The 17,384-nt window shown below is 46.2% G+C and overlaps 1 protein-coding gene across 1 annotated transcript in view; it reads right to left on the bottom strand.

Moving 5' to 3' along the window:
- The window catches only part of LOC138284148 (uncharacterized), a 285,937-nt gene that overhangs the window by 142,080 nt on the left and 126,473 nt on the right, over positions 1 to 17,384 (bottom strand). The window contains exon 6 of the mRNA XM_069222631.1: positions 7,807 to 7,884. Within this exon, the coding sequence (XP_069078732.1) occupies positions 7,807 to 7,884 (78 nt within the window). The remainder of the gene's footprint in view (positions 1 to 7,806; positions 7,885 to 17,384) is intronic.

Here is a 17,384-nt window from a genome sequence, read left to right as displayed (position 1 = left end):
CTGGGGTTGCATTGAAGTCGCCCCCTATCATCGTAAGCCCCGGTGGAAGGTCAGCGAGTAGTTTAGTGAGATCATCAAGTGTTCTTTGAACCAGTGGAGGGGGAACATAAACACTGATTATCTTAGTTGTGATTCCTTCGATCTTGCCAGTGATGGCCACGTATCGTCCTTGCCGGTCCCTCCGGACTTGGATGTTTGTCAAGGGGAAATTACGTTGTAGTAATATGGCTACCCCCCGAGATCCGCGCATTAATCTGGCATGATATACCCTGTCGAAGCCCCTGCGGGTCAAAAAGGGGCTGTGGTCCGCCTGGAGGTGCGTCTCCTGTAACAGGAGTATTTCGGGTTTATGTCGGTGTATGAAGGTGAACACTGTAGCACAGTGGTTCCCAACCTGTGGGCCGAGGACCCCTGGGGGTCCACAAAGCCTCCTCAGGGGGTCCACGGCTGCTTAAAACAATATTAGGTCCCAGCTATCAGTAATGACTCCTCTGGAGGTCCCCGTGTTCCAATAATGATTCAGTGGGGGTCCCCGGGCTCCAGTATTGATAAAATGGGGGTCCACAGAAGTCAAAAGGTTGGGAACCACTGCTGTAGTATGTTTAATTTTATCTAGGAGGCCATTTACGATCCATGAGATCACCTGTGCTTGAGTCATGGTGGGTGGGTGTTTGGAAATGTCTTGTGGTGTCTGTCAGTACTACCTGTCTCTGGGCCTGGGGATAACGGAGGGCCCCTATTTCGCCCATGTCTCGCTAGTGTGGGTCGCTGCCAAAACAGTTAAGTCTCTATTGTCCCTGCTCTGTGACTTGCCTGGAAAGCCTGTATATGTCTGTAACTTAGGAACCATAACTTTTGCCTTTGAAACTAGGCTAAACCTCCCTTGACCCCCAACTCCCGCCCCACCCCATACTTCCCCCCAGAAGCATCTGTCGCCCAGGTGTTGCGCCTCCCTTTTGGAACTGGTGAGGCGGAACATCAACAAATAGGGTAGCAGTGGTCGTGGACCCCTCCTTGAAGTCGGATCAAGTTCAAGAACACAATAAACAATGTTGGTCTATTTTCTGATATAGTTGTTATCAGCTTGGCAGAATGGTACTTCTGTCTGGGGATCTCTTCTTGAGATCATAGTACTGGGCTACGAGATAGGTCTGTATCTTCTGGAGATTCGAACCTGGCCTGGTTTATGTCTCAGGAGTCTCGGCCTTGGGGGGGCGTCCTCTGGGTCCCCGGGTGGCCGTGGGCCCCGTGACCCCATCCAGTGGGTTCCAGGGGGGGGAATCCGAGCGGGATCCATGGTATGTCCTGCGTCTCCTAGAACGGGTGCGGCGGTGTCGATCGGACTGCTGCCCTTTCTGGCCGCTCTGCATTGTTTCTTGATGAAGTTGAGATCCGTCTCTGTAGGGACCCAATGGGACCTCTTCTGTCAATCAGGTCCATGCCGTGGCTGGCCGATCAAAAAAGTAAGTTTTGTTGCTGTGGACCACCCGGAGTCGTGCTGGAAAAAGGAGGCAATATTGAATGTTCATCAATCTCAATTTCTACTTCACCTCTGTGAACGAGCGGCGTTGTTGCTGCACCTGCTTGTGTAGTCGGGGAAGAGGAGGACCTTTGCCCCGTCGCAGACAAGATCCCCCCTCAAGCGTGCCTCCTGTAGAACTGCGTCCCTGTCTTTGAAATTGAAGAGACAAAGTATCACTGATCTGGGCGGGGAACCTGGTGGGGGCCTTGACTGAAGGGCCCTGTGGGCTCGCTCAATTGCGAACCATGGCGTGAGACAATCTGCCGGCATCCAGGAGCGGAACCAGTCTTCCAGGTACTTGGCCAGAGACGATTCTACTGCGGTTTCAGGCAGGCCCACCACGCGCAGGTTGCTACGCCTCGACCTGTTTTCCACGTCCTCCGCTCTCCGGTGTAGTTCTGAAGTGCGGGTGGTCAGTGCGGAGACTTGGGCCTTAAGAGCGGTCATGTCGTCCTCCATTGTGGAAATTCTGGATTCAGTTTCGGTAATTCGCGCTGTGGCATTGCGGAGGTCCTGCCGAATCAAGGCTACGTCCACTCTCACCTCTCCTACTTTCATTTCAACAGCCACTTGGGACGCCTGGATCACCTGGAGAATCGTTGTCAGGTCACTGGACGCCGTCTGAGGGTCGCCACCTCTGCTTGGGGCACGGTCTTCCATCCGGGGACCAGTTACACCCGTAGTAAACTGGTCCATACGTGTTTGTGCCGCTGCCTGCCGTGTTGCCTTGTCTTTGCCCATCGTAGCGTAGTCCCGCTCTCTGTTTCACCTAGGCTTCGGTGGATTGGTTTACTTCACTGCCTGTTAAAGTCTCTTCCCCGCGGTGCAAGGCCAGGATGGTGTTGTCAAGGGTTCGGATCAAGTAGACCTTCCGCCCCAGGGGGACAGCCGCGTGATTGCAAGGGAGCGGGGGCCTCAGGTCACAACTTCCAGTTTGCTCTTGCTCAGTTATAGGAGGATCTCCAGATGGTTCAAGGCTTCGGTTGTCTTCTCTGGTAGGGTGCAGTTGGAGAAGATGAAATGCCAGCCCTCTCCCCTGGCTCAGGTTCGCCAGTATGGTTGGAGCGTTTTGCAGAGGTGGGGGAGGGAGGTGTACAGGAGAGGATTCCGTCCCAACGACGTTGGTCTCAACTCTCCCATGCAGGCAATTGTTCCTTTTCCCACTCTTTCCCGGCAGGACCTATTGTCTTTATGCTCCTGTGGGAAAGTCTTCCACCAGGCAGGGAGGGGCCCCCATGTGATTTCAGAGGCCCCGGCAGCCTCCTCCGGTAGGGCGGAGGTTCCCAGCGGGGGTGGGCACCAGTCTCCCTTTCCGCCCGAATTCGCCAACCGGTAGGGGTTTTGGGGGTCTTGGGGGGTGTCTACTGGAGGGGAAAGAAAAGGGAGAGGGCGCGCGGGAGAGAGCCTCACCTCGGCCACGCCGGCACCTGCCCTCCCACGTAGGCAGCCATTCCTTGGCACTGTTCTCCCCCAGCAGGTCCTCCCCGTCTTCAGGCTTGGGCGGGTGAGTCTCCAGTTTGGTGGGGAAGGCCCCGGGTCGGCATCCGTCGGTCCCTGGCCGTCCAGGAGCCCCGGTGCCGCAGCACCCCTCCGTGACCCGGATCACAGGGTTTGGGCAGTCGCGGAAGGTCTCCAATATGCACCCAGGCTGGTGCCATCTTTGAATCCTAGGCCCTCGGTCCTGGGAAGGGCGAGGTGGCTCAGCGATCGCTGCTTCGGCGGGGCCCGGCCGAGCCCACCTCGGTTCCTCAATAACGGTGCCACATGCTTCCTTCTATTCCAGGGGGCAGGTGCACCACCCCCAACAGTGCCGATGCGCTGCCACAAAGCCCCAGTCACCAGCAGCCTCCATCTATGCCTCGTTCGCCGTCCGTCCTTTTGGGCCGTCGTGGTCGTCGCGGGGCGCCCACCAGCGATCGAGCGCCTCGCCTCTCACCTCTGGCTCTCCTCAGCACCGGGGGGACCACAGCCGGGCACCCCCGATCCACCGGTGCTGCGGCTTCTTCAGTCGCCAGTACTCCGCCTCGCAGTTCTAATCGCCATCCGCCATCTTGGCCCCGGGTGGTTACATGCCAACCGACTGCTTATGGTTTGGCGGGATGGTCAGTGAGAGCATTTTCGGTTTCAGCACTGCGGCGGGGTCTCGGGGGGCCTTTTAGCGGTACAGATGTTGCGGGATTGTGTGCTCTGTGGAAGGCGGATGACTGAGGGGTACGGAGAACTACGAAAGTGCGGCCACCATCTTGACGCCTTCGGCCATTAACTTTAACAAGGTAATGCTCAGGTAGTAAACTACATTGAAGAAATTAAATCTGAATATCTGCTGATTTAAGGTTGCTTTACTGCACATGATTGTATTGTTCCTTCATGGCACCACTTAAGGTACTCACATCTGCACCAATCATAACCCCAGTGAGCCAGGAGGTCCAAGGGCACCTTGAGTAGGCCCAGTGCTTTCAATGGAAAAAAATAAGTGTAGCTACTCACAAGAAAATGAGCTGAGGGTGGAGCTCGGGAGGCTGGAAGGGCGTTGCTAAGGACAGGCCAAGGGACGGGGCTAGGTTTTGTGACCTTTCCAAGCTTTGTATGTTTGAAATGTGCGTGCAGTGTAAGAAGGTCTGTTCATGAGTTATTACACTAATAACTGTTTATATAGCACTTAATAATAAGTGTTCATTGCTACCCAAATTAACCTTTTTTTAGTATCAGTAAAAAAACAAAAGATTGAGACAAAACCAGTAAGGTGCTAAGGGCCATATGTACGAAAGCTTTTTCCCATAGACACAGAATGGGTAAAATCCTTTGGTACATCTGGCCATAAATGTGTGCCTTGTCGTGTGAATGCAGCTCGTTGATGCAGGGCCATAACTCACTAAGCTATATGAGAATAATTTTAACTTTTGACTTGCAGGTAACACAATGATCTCTGCAACAAAAACAGTAGCCAATTGAGCCATCTACATAGAAAAACAAATCTGTAAGCTGCATGTTGCGCGCTGTGTTTTCCAGCACACAATTGACACTGTGTGTAATTTTATGGTGAGTCGAACCTTTGATTACAATGCACATAGATCTTTCCAGCAAATGCATTAACCACCAGAGTTAATAAAGTGCCATTACACCCTGGAACTTGCTGAGTACACAAAGAACTCTGTACAATGTAATATTGTGGAACACAGCCTGTTGTGACCAGTTAAGTAAGCCAGAACAGTGTTATTATGAGATTTGTCTTGTCATATTTTCAGGGCAGAGTTTTAAAAAGTAAATATATAAGTTCAAACTTTGCTCTTTGTGTCTCCACCCACTTTATGTGCTGCCAATCCTTGGCCTATGTGCCTTCCTGATTAATAAAAAACTGGTTATGACCTCATACGTAGCCATTTTAAATATATAAATGTCTCCACAAAGGTAAACTTGCTGCAACATTTTGAGCACAAAGCTGGTATTTTTTTAAGAAATTGACATCACAAAATGTCAACAATTCCCACAGTCAATACAATGATCTTGGTCAGGAAATGATAAAGCACCTCTTGCACCCAGGTTCCAAAGTTTCTGGAGTCTGAAGTGCTGATGCAAACATCTCATTGCTAATCTTTGCTTCCAAGGTAGCAGGTGTAATCACTGTTGATGAATACAAAAAGACTGTAATTTGAAATGAAGGAGACACATACGCATGCACAGAGGTGGGTGAGCCACTGAAAGCTCGAGCCAGGCTCGAGCCTCAAGCCTGCCTCTGGCTGAGCTCGAGGTCCAGTTGGAACCTCAAGCCCATAAAGAGTCGAGCATTCATGGGGCTTCTGACTGCCTGCCCACCTCCCTGTACCCGGGAAGTGGCCTTGCAGCCAGAGCTGTCAACTTTGGTACTAGGGAACCAGGTTCGAGTCATGGTGTCAGCTCCTGTGATTCTGGGAAATCACTAAATCTCCCCATCCCTACAAACAATGAAAAGTGACCTTTTGTAATGCAACTGGTGCTTCGAGTCGAGTTCGCACTATGCAAAAACTGCAGAAAAGGGTACAAACAGGTAAAAACAAAGCCTTAACATAGGGCAAGACACATAGATACCCATTACGTGTCTGATTTGTACAAAATGAAGCCAGAAAAACATGGATAAATAGAGGCATCCCTCCTCTTTAACTGTGTGATCTTAGGCAAATATTTTCTTTCACCAGAACGCTTTCCTTTATTGTTGCATTCTTTTTTCAAATTTGAAGAGACTTTATCATATTTTATGTCATGTTTGCTGTATAATTTACATATGAAACATTTTCTAGGATCAGAGCCAGACACTTGGCTCAGCTCTGGTTAGGATCTCCCTGTTATGTTGTTGGCTTGCGCATCTTTACACATGTATGCTCTACACACTCAGAAAATTCTAAATGATTTTGCCCCCTTTCTCACACACCCATATGTTCAAACACAGTCACTCCCCACACTTAAACGCCAATTTCATAGTCTCTGAAACACATCCAGCTTCACACAAATGTACCACTTTTCATTGTCACAGTCATACTCACACTTAGAAACTCACACGCTTTTACCTTTAATTTCTATCTCTCACAAGATCGCATACACACACACTGCCGGACAGTGGTAGCCCTCAACAATTTAAACAGGTGCAACATCAAGGCTGAGGGCGCATGGCATGCATGTTCTCCTTCGGGAAAAAATCAGAGGCTTGCCGGGATGTGTCTCATTGGAGCACAGTTACCTAGGAAATGATTGGTCTGCTCCAAATCACCTAATAAGCTTACAGATCTAAAGAAACATTTACCTACAAATCGTGCAGATTGTGTTTAAGTCGTTAATGCATGGATTTGAGTTGCCCCGGGTGCTGACAACCCACGCTACGCCACTGATCTGTGAGGACTCCTGCAAAATATATGATCAGGGGCATAGTAGCTTCCATGTGGCTCCATGCTATGTGGCATATACAACTAGTCCCTAATTTCTGCCATCAACACTTTGTATGCTGGATTTTTTTAAACCCCATAAAATGAGAAAAGCAATCTACAAGTCCCAGAATACAAAAGCGCTGACAGCTAAAATCTGGAACTGCTGAAAGTGTCACACATTCCATGGAGCCTTATGTCACATATGGTGTAAATGAATTAAACCATTCAGAAAAAGTAAAAAAAAAAAAAACATTTGCTTCGCCTTTTATGTCAGGAATCAGGCAATTGGTGGAGATGGCAAGGATTTACTTTCCAGTCAAACATTTTAACTTAAATCTCTAATAATAGGTGAAGATTTTCAGTCATTTAAGGGCAAGCTAAAAAGCTGCAGTGCCTTGAACAACGCGTCCCATTCGATGGTACAGCACCTCTCTGCCATCCACTGTTTGAAACTCAAGGGTAACTAAACACCCTGCAGCCACACCCCTGCTCTGATGGCTTTCAGAGCAGCACATGCAGATCGCCGTGTGATGGTGAAGAGAACTTCTGCTCTTGAGCTCTTGAGTCAGCTCAGTCCAGGCTTCCTTCATTGCGGGACCTGTGAAGGTGCTGGAAGTAGCAAACGAAAGAACGGAACAACACCTGCGTCGCAGCCAGGACCCCACGAGTACCGGTACTCTCTTTATCCGAGTTGAAGTTCCGATACTCAGGGCGAGACAATGAAAAAGTGCCGGTACTCAGTGCCTGTGAGTTCTGGCCCATTTAAAGTACTGGTTGGGCCGCTGAAGGCGTCCGACCCAACCCGCAGCTGTCCTGCCAGCCCGCCCCCACTTCACCCTGACCACAGGTCTGAAAGTAGCTAAGTGATACTGCCACTGCCGGAGATGATTAACAACCCAAACAAATAAAGACGCATGTACACGTTCTTCACTGCGGAACACCTGTTCTTAATGAAGTACAAACATGTAAGGAGGGGTCTGTGTCAAGTGTCGTAGCAGCGTCATTCCGGAACCCCACATTACTGAGTAATGAAATCTCAAGATAATTGTGCAGCCACGAGACGCCCGACTGCTGAGGCGGGAGCGCAGGTCTAAGCAGCCCCGGGGTCTGCTGGGGGTTGGCTGCTGACAGAGCCTGCAAAGAATGCATAACAAATGATGCACACTCCTGAGAGGAATAGAAACCGGAGCTGTTGCTGTTCGCGTGGAATGCGCAATGAAAGCTCACTCTACTACTAAAGACACATGAACATTAGAATCAATCGGCTCTTTCCAAAATTGATAGTTTGGGGCTAAATCTTTTAAGAATATCTCCAGTTTAACATCGCCCTGCGACACAGACCACCGAATGGGCGGGTTTCAATATCCGCAGCCTCTGATGGGTTCTTACCTTAGTGGTTGGCTCAAGCTTCAGGGCCCTTTTCAGAATACTCATGGCTTCTCCATGGTTTCCTCGCTCTGACAGCAGCTGTGGTAGAAAGCAAAAAGGGACTTCAGCTTGAGGAAGGACCATTAATAGACCTGTGAATTAATCTCTAGTTAGGGCCAGATACAGAGCTCAGTGTGCACACACCAGGACCCGCATTTTCTTCTACGGCAAACAACAGCATAGGTTGCTATTTAACACAATCTCTCTTGGTATTCATTCTAGAGGTTGTCAATTATCCTGTTATTTCTCGACCTGTGTCACACAAACACACCTTAAACATGTTATCTTTTGAAGTTTTAACGCCCTCTTCTTGTAGTCTGATTTGAGTGCCCTGCAGCAGCCATTCATTTATTCGCATTGTTAAGAAATATTCTTCTATCTGTTTCTCCGTTCACATTTATACTCCTGCGTGCAGCCTGTCACAATGTTAACCCAACTGTGTAAAAATCTTCAGTCATTTTATATATATATCTGGGCTACAATCTGTGGGTTTGGCATAGAGACAAGTGAGGTGTTTTCAAGCAAGGCAGGAAACCTAGAACTGTCTCTGACTCAACACAACTTCACCTTAAGTAGTGCCAATATTTGTCGTATTATACACATTTATATGGTGCTCATTATTCCATTGGTATGATATTCAGCACCTTCTCACACTGGTTTTGGATATTCCATCACAGTCTGGTGTTGTTTGTGACGAGTGGTACGTAGCAGGTGGTATAAGAATATTTGGAGTTTGTTGTTGATGATTAGACATGCTATATATTTGTTTGATGTGGTCAGAGCTCCAGCCAAGATGCTTGACCTGTAAATAGGCTGGTGGGTTTGTCAGTGCTTGCATATACTTGTCGTTATGCAGAATATTCTAATGTCAGCCAGAGATGAAGACTTCTGTGATGTCAATATTGGAATGTTGTAGCTGCTGCAGAGGAGATTTAGAGGTTAGACATTTGGCAGGAGAGAAGGGATAGAAACGAGTAGCTGCAGTCTTGATGCCAGAGACCCTGAGGATGCCCTCCTTATTGTACCTCTCCATAGTTCATCATTAGACAGGACCCGGGGGTCTATGTCAAGCATCTACTGAGAAATACCTAGGTTGTGTAAAACTCAAGCTGTTTCCTTTCTCAGGGTGAGCACTACAGGTGGAGTGATTGACCATGAAGTAAACAGCACCAAGGATAGTTAAGAACTATCACTATACATGGCCTACGAACAATCCAACTACTGATCCAAATAAATATCTTTCTGGAACACAAAGAAGAGTATTGTACCATACATCAACGGATCTGTCATACCAGAGTTCGCACTTGTATTGTACTACCATATATGTTTTGTGTGCTGTGGTCGTATCTGTTCATTGTACATTGTATATACCCGTATACACTATTCATGTGCCTTGGGGTAGTAGGGCACATGACCACTTGCACCACGTTTTGGACTAGTGTATTGACTTAACTAGACTGGACACCACAAGGAGGTGCATAATTCTTTGCCATTACTAACTTAGATTATTGGATACATATGAACCACCAGGATTCCAGATTTTGGCAGCCCTAAGGTAACAGATTATTTGCATTTTCAGATTGTGTCCATGGCGGTCACGAAGGCTTGAAAGCAAGTGAGGGCAGACTGTGCAATTTGAGGTGATTGGGAGCAGCCAGAGAAAACTTCAACCACTTTCATACAGCGTAGGCTAAAGAGGTCCTGTGATTCTACATGAAAAAACTGTTTCTATAAAAGTGCAGTACAGTCACTTTAGAATAGACACTAAATTGAAATGGGAATGGAAGTAACTGAGATAAAATGATTACGTGATTCTAACAATGGATTCCAGGAAAGAGTATTGCAATAAGTTGAGGGGCATTAACTTTGAACTACAAGAGGTGTTTGATTTCCAGTTGGACCATTCTGTTGTCTAAACCAACCTGGAATGAGTAGTTCCCATCAGAATAAGGGCCTTATTAAGAGTTTGGCAGATGGGTTACTCCACCTCAAACATTACAGATAGGCCCTATTAGAAGTGTTTTAATTAGGCAAATGGAATAACCGTCACATTTGTGATGGAGTAACCTGCCCGCCAAACGGTAAATCAGGCCTTATGTTTTAAAAAGATAACAAAGGACTTTGTTTAGGGCTTAGAGTGAACACATAAATATAAGGAAGGTAAAAAGAAGCATATGTTCAAGAAGAGTCTTTGACCCTTGTATTACACAATTTGTTTTTTCATAATTTCAAATAAAAGAATGCTTCACACCCATTCCTAGTGTGGTCACTGTTTTCTTTTTTTTTAAACAGTCAAATGTGTTATGTTACAATGATGTCTCTGCCCGTCTTGCAGGATAAAATAAATGTTGAGTTTACCATAGGCGCAATGGAGGCATTCTTATGGAGTACAGGTTAACCCATAGAATGTAGGGTTGCAGATTTCACGTGTAGGTTACTTATGCAGTCAGAGAGTTCAGCGTGACATAGCTTCAGCTGATTCCAATAGCATGAGCCAATCTCCTGTTTTAACCCCACATACAAAACAGGAACGGCTCTTCGTGTTATAGACTAGTGATATGACGTACAGATACCTAACTTGGTATACAGTTGTAAATAAAATAAGAGAGGTGTGCTGCCTGGATGCATGCAAAACTATTGAGAATTTCTAAAGTAAATATTTATGTAATAATCCTTAAAAAATACTAATACATGATGTGACATCACCATAAAGCAACATTGTTGTTTGTACACGTTGGGACTATGACTAGAAAGTGTTACCCATATATCTAAATAAATATGAATGGAACGTACTGCTTTGAGAAAATGACAAATGTATACATAGTGGTAAGAACACATGTAAATTCGTGATCGTCCTTCATGACTTTCCCAGAGGTGTGTGTGCTTTAATACCCCAAAGTAAAGAAATGATTTGGCGTTACAATTGAGTAAATGAAGTTAGAGCCCCATAGTCAGCAATGAATACTCAGTAATGTATTTCTCCTGTTTGTGTCTTAAACAGGGAGCCTTTTCATGTGGGTTGTATCTGTTTGACAGAAGAACTGAAAGAAAGCGTTGGATAATTGGGAGGCAAGATGACCAACGATTTTGGTGCCAACACTACCTGCCACCTGCTCATTGTTCACTTTCTGGTACGTGGCAGACATTGTTAACTAGAATACCAAGAACTTAGCATATGATATTATGTCAGTTTTTAGCCACATTACAGTAACCAGGTGTCTTTCACCACGAAAGGTGTATAGGATGTGGGAAGGACAAACAGAGATTTAGATTATAAAGAAACCCACATCAAAGTTTCTATTCCTACTGAGACATTTAGGACACTCACTTTTCACAAACATGTCCACCTTTTGTGTTTAGTTCTGGTCACACCAAAGAAATGTGCCATGTTTGAATCTGATGAGATGACTGTGTCAGCAGAGTATGCATCTGAGGGACTGGTAGTAGAAGAACGTGGGAATGAGACACAATTCACAGCCATTCCACCATTGACCATGTAATTTCGTTAAAGCATCGCAGTATTACCACTGCCATGCTTACTGTGCTTGTGCGATATGATAATGCCAACACATCAAGCTTGCATGGAGACATGATTCAAAAATCTGATTCGCTCTGTGAAAGGACCAGAAGGAGCATTTTCCCATGAAGGAGCACTAGTCAGTATGGATGGGGATATGTTGCTTAAATGATCATATGCCAACATGAAGTGGTGTATAGTTACACCACTTGAGTCTATGTTATAGTCTGAAGCCCATAGTACACCATACCTGGGCAAGGGCGAGGATATGGTGTTACAGCCAGAGCTGCTGACATTGGAACTGGGGAACCAGGTTCGAGTCTTGATGTCTGCTCAATATCCTGGGATTCTGGGCAAAATAAATGAATCTCCCTGTACCTAAAAAGTGAAAAAAATGACACCTTGTGCAATATAATTGGTGCTTGTTTATGTAGCACTCCATCACCTTTGGGTTGCGTTCACGCTACATAAAACTGAAAAAAATATATAAAAATATTAAAAAGGGTGATTCTTCAAAACCAGTAGTAAACTTGTTAACACTGCTTGCCCAGATTTGTTTCTTATACCACCAGTGAATCAAATCCTAATGACTCAGTGATTCAACTGCAGCATGCTTCTTCTTCACCCGACAATTGCAGGAGCTCACCATAGGAGATGGCATCAAAACCGAAATGAGGGCAGCTAATTTTAAAATGAGGACACTGAAAACAGTTCTGGCTGGCTGAAGTAACTTTCATGGGTGAGGCAGAAATAGATTGGGCAGGTGAACAGAAACAGCTTGTACCACAGGAGAAATTTAAATAATCCCAAAGTTGATGTGACACGTCCACAAAACTACTATCTGAAACCATCTAAACCCTTTATCTGCTGCTTAATATATAAAATAATCCCTATAGCCACTGCTTAATATATAAAATAATAAGTACCGGTGTCCAAACCTTTGCTTACAAGCTGCCACTGGTGCTTCAGAAGGTTGTGTTGTTTGACACCAAGGCTGCTTAGTCTTGTGTCCCCTTCATGCATTTTTGACCCATTACAAGACACTCCTCGATCCTCTCTCCCGATTCTGCACGTTCTTTGTCCTCTCTGATTTCTCCCTTTGTCACTGTTCTTCCTTTTTTCTCTTCCTCCCTCTTTCCCCCTTTTGTGTTTTTCTCTCTTTTGTTCTGGGTCCAAGTGTGGTGAATTAAAATAGGTGCCGATCCCCAAAATTGAGTGCCGGTGGGCCCCGCTTGCTAGCACAGGCTCAAATTAAGCACTGCCTATATCATTCACTGTGAAGATAAACCTGCTAGCATCACCATGTATTTAGTCAGGCACAATGGTGCAGAAAGAAAAGGAGAAGAATACTAATTGATTTGATCATGTCAACACAGTCACCAAGAGACTCCCCCCAAACTGAGATTTGCCGAGTGTATTTTGAGTATCAGAATTGTGGGATTTAAGGAGAGGGCTATGTGGTTTATCGAGATCATCAACAGTATGTGGCGAGGGATTGTAGTTCCGTTCCAGCCCAACCACACCACAAGGTAGCGATCAGATTGCCAAAATAAGCAACATCAACAGAAGCAACTATGTACACGCTTAATTTAAGAGCATCAGCCAGAAAGAAGAACGGGATGCATATTAGAATACCACACCCATCAAGTCATGCTGAATCTCCACGCGACATGCCTTGGCATTACAAAATGTAAAACCTGTTCTACAGACTATCTAATGTATCCTAGTGGTTGAATGCTACACAAGAAAAGGAAAAACAAGACAAAACATGTTTTTTTCAATTAAATAATGACATTGCTATATTTTATCCGACTTATTGCAAAAAACGAACTATTACTTTTTATTATCAATCTTACTTTTTATTATCAATCTGCAATTTCTAACCTTTTTCTCTAAGCCTGACCCTGGGCTGTACCATTGGTGTCAGGCGGCCATTCTTGTTTCTTAGCATTTAAGTCTTGAAAAGTTGCTGACTTCTACTTTCTTATTGCCACCGGCTCACAGAGGGCCGACAGACTGTGTCCTTAAGAATTTGGAACATGCATTTGAAATGCCAACGTCTGCAGTTACTGGTGAGATTAGGCACTCGATAGTCATTGTCACTCTATTACTTTTCCTTGAACCCGTATATCACTCAGTCACCCACTAAATCCTTTTGCATTCATCCACTTAACAACCCACGATAAAATACATACATAAACTCAACAAATATAAGCAAGATACGTTGAAAGAGTAAAAGTAGAAAAAAGGAAACATGCCACCACCTAAACGTGAAAGGTGTGTGCTTGCCATAAAATATATAAAAATAAAATAAATAAAATTGAAGTTTTGTGTCTGCCTGGATATCCTCATGGTTGAGGCACTGCAAACTAGTAGCCCGGTGGTGCTGGCTCTGGAGAGCCACATGGTGCGTAAAACAACACAAGCAAAATGAAAAAAAGGACAGGAACAAGAGGAGACCTAAAAAAGAAGAAAATTGAAAAAAGGACTGTCTCACCAGCCTTGGCACTAAAGCACTTTGGCCCATATTTATACTTTTTTAGCGCCACATTTGCGTCATTTTTTGACGCAAAACGGCGCAAACGTGCAAAATACAATTGGGGCATATTTATACTCTGTTTGCGCCGAATGTGCGTCAAAATTTTTGACGCACAATCGGCGCAAACCCTGCCCCATATTTATACTTTGACGTCCGACCCCGCGGGCGTCAAAATTCCACCATGTGCGTCATTTTTTGGAAGTGGGAACCAGCCTTGCGTTAATTATATGCAAGGTAGGCGTTCCCTTCCAAAAAATGACTTTAAGGCCTGTGCACCTTATTTATACTCTGGCGTCATTTTGACGCACAGGAGGGGGTGGGCCTTAAAAAACGGCGCACAGCCTGATGTGCGCCGTTTTTAAATGCCTGGGTCAGGGCAGGCGTTAAGGGACCTGTGGGCTCGGAAGGAGCCCAGAGGTGCCCTTCCCTGCCCCCAGGGATACCCCCTGCCACCCTTGCCCACCCCAGGATGACACCCAAGGATGGAGGGACCCATCCCAGGGAAGTAAAGGTAAGTTCGGGTAAGTAATTTTTTCCGATTTTTTTTGTGGCATGGGGGGCCTGATTTGGCCACTATGCCCAATGACCATGCCCAGGGGACATAAGTCCCCTGGGCATGGCCATTGGGCAAGGGGGCATGACTCCTGTCTTTGCTAAGACAGGAGACATGTCAATGGAGGTTGGGCGTCAAAAAAAATGGCGCAAATCCGTTTTGAGGCCTGAATTTTGCCTCAGACCTGACTTGCACCATTTTTTGACGCACAACCCCCATTTTCCCATACGCCGGCGCTGCCTGCTGTGAGTAATTTTTTTGGCCGCACACCAGTCCACAGTGCCGGCTAACATCATTCCATTAATAAGGCGCCCACATGGCTCGTTGGAATGGCGTTAGCCGGCGGTTAAATTTTTGACGCACAACTGCGTTGGCGCAGTTGTGCGTCAAAAAGTATAAATATGGGCCAATTGTATTTTGTAAGTTTGCACCGTTTTTGCATTAAAAAGCGGCACAAAAACGGCACTAAAAAAGTATAAATATGGGCCTTTATTTTTCTGGGAGGGAATGTCTGAAGTGGGCTAACCCTCTGCCACATGCGGTAGAATGTCATTGGCATAAGTAGTATATGAATGACAGTAAAAAAAAACAATGGTGGAGAAGGGCTGCCAAAACTTCCTCTATGACAGTATATTTACGCATGTATGCATTTTTGGGATTTTCTTGTAAGAGCCTGGCAGAAAACGGAACCTGTTAGGCCCGCCAAAGAGTCCAGCAGTGATTTTCACAGTGCAGAACACCTTCCCCCCCGAGTTGGTTGAAAGAAGGAACCAACAACAAAACTGTTCTCTGCAGCAATAATCTGTAAGATTCTGTTTAACACAATACTAGTCTACAGTAGTCGTGGCTCGCAGCACTCAAAAGGGGCGGGCGGGTGCAGCAGAAGGGGGGGGGGAGGTATACATTTAATTATTTAAAAAAAAACAAAAAAACTTACCAGATCTGCAGGGCTGCGCCGCTCTCCTTTCCATCATCGCTGCAGACACAGGTTTCCAGCATGCCATGTGGCTGAGGAATGTAGACCTTGGAGGCACTATCGGACCCCCCAAACTTTGCATCCACAAACTGGAAGGACCAGAACAAGGAGAAGTGACTTCTCCTAATTGGCTCCAAAAAGTCAGAATGACTTGCCTCTGCAAATTTGTGTTGTCTCTAAAATTAGTGCCTTCCTTATGAAGCTGAACACTTGGATCTTCGACTAGGTTAATCCATGGACCCATGGATCAGCCCTGACTGCTCTTGTATCAGCAACAGGATACTCTCTATAGTGACAGTGTGCTGTACAAAAAAAATCATAACTTTAGGAGAACGCGGCCCCCAATGCTACATATATGGTTAAAATGTTTGTCCTGTTTCCTATGTTCATCCTCCGTCAGAACTAGGGGGTCATTAAGAGTTTGGCGGGCAGAAAAGGCCGCCTGACAAACTCTAGCGGTCAGGTTGCTGCCCGTGCACCCACCTTCCCACGGGTCCTATTAGAAGTTCCCCACTGGGTCAGTGGGCGGAAATGGTGTTTCTGACCACTGGGCCAGTGAGTAACAGCCTACAACATTAACGCAGGCTCATAAGTGAGCCGGCGGCAATGTTGAGGTGCATAGGGTGCAACAGTACCCGTTGCACTTTTCACTGAAAAGCGCAACGGAGCTGTCCATGGGACCTGCAGGGGCCCACATGGGGCCCTCTGCACCCCATCTCCACCAGCTTTTATATGGCGGCGCAACCACCATGTAAAAGCTGGCGGGTAGGGAGGTCATAATCCCCAGGGCGGTGCTGCATGCAGTGCTGCCCTAGCGGATTAGGACCGCCCACACCGCCAGTCCCTCCAGTGGAGGGAAACTGGCGGTGCTGGCGGTCCGACCGTGGCCCAACTGCCACAGTCATAAAGTGGTGGTCTGACTGCCGCCAAAGCGGTCGGAGAACTGCTTTATCAGCGGTTAGACCGTCACCGCAGCCCTGGTGGTCTGAAGACCACCAGGGTAATAATTAGGGCCTAAGTATATGTTCAGTTAGTTGTATGATAAGTGTATTACAGTCACAGCACTACACATAACAGTGGACGTAACATATGCTATGTTCTCACTGACTACCCTGTGTGCTTATTTAACATCTATATGGTGGATTTAGAGTTACGATTAGCGGGAGCAGCAGGCGATCCTCCTAAATTAGTGAACAAATCACTACGTTGTCAACAATATGCTGACCATATTGTTTCGTTTAGTCAGACTCCGATTGGTCTTCAGCGCCTAATTACCAAATTGGTCCAACACACTCAAGAGCGGGGGCTGGAACTCAGTTACACCAAACCAAAAGTAATCTGTTTCTCAGTGCAACCCAGCACAAACTGCCCCAGGTTCAAGTGGAAAGCAGCTGGACACAACTTAGAATTGATAAAATCATACAAATACCTGGGGGTGGTAAGTGATGCCAGAATATCATTCGAGGAGCACCTAATTCAAAGAAGAGACCTGGCAAAAAAATTACAATTTGCCTTTACCCTGCTGCAACAAAAGATTGAAAGTACATCACAACATTACCTATCCCCTCACTTTCCTTTTTTTTCCTGAGTTGTTAAAGGGGTGTGATGTGTCCACTCTAAACTAGCTCCAATCCGCTCTGCCCAAAAGCATATTTCGGCTCCCACAATATATATCACAATTACAGGTGAGACTGGTGTTTGGCTTGTTCCATCAAGCCTCGGTCAGGATGGATGCCATCATAAAATTATGTTGGAAGGTGAGATCCGCCCCTCTGTATACACTTGCTGCCTTGTGCTGGTTGGAAATGGAGAGACAGACCAACCAAAAAACATCCTGGACATCAGTCCTTCAGCAAGCTCTAAGCACCATAAAATTGGTCAATACCTTGAATTTAAAGCTTAGCAATTGTGGTCAAAACTCCACTCTTGGACCACAGATAAAGTGGAAACCACC

Source organism: Pleurodeles waltl, chromosome 3_1, assembly GCF_031143425.1.
Source record: "Pleurodeles waltl isolate 20211129_DDA chromosome 3_1, aPleWal1.hap1.20221129, whole genome shotgun sequence".
Taxonomy (NCBI): Eukaryota; Metazoa; Chordata; class Amphibia; order Caudata; family Salamandridae; genus Pleurodeles; species Pleurodeles waltl.
Note: the sequence above shows the minus strand (reverse complement) of the source record. Positions and strands in the feature narration are given on the sequence as shown.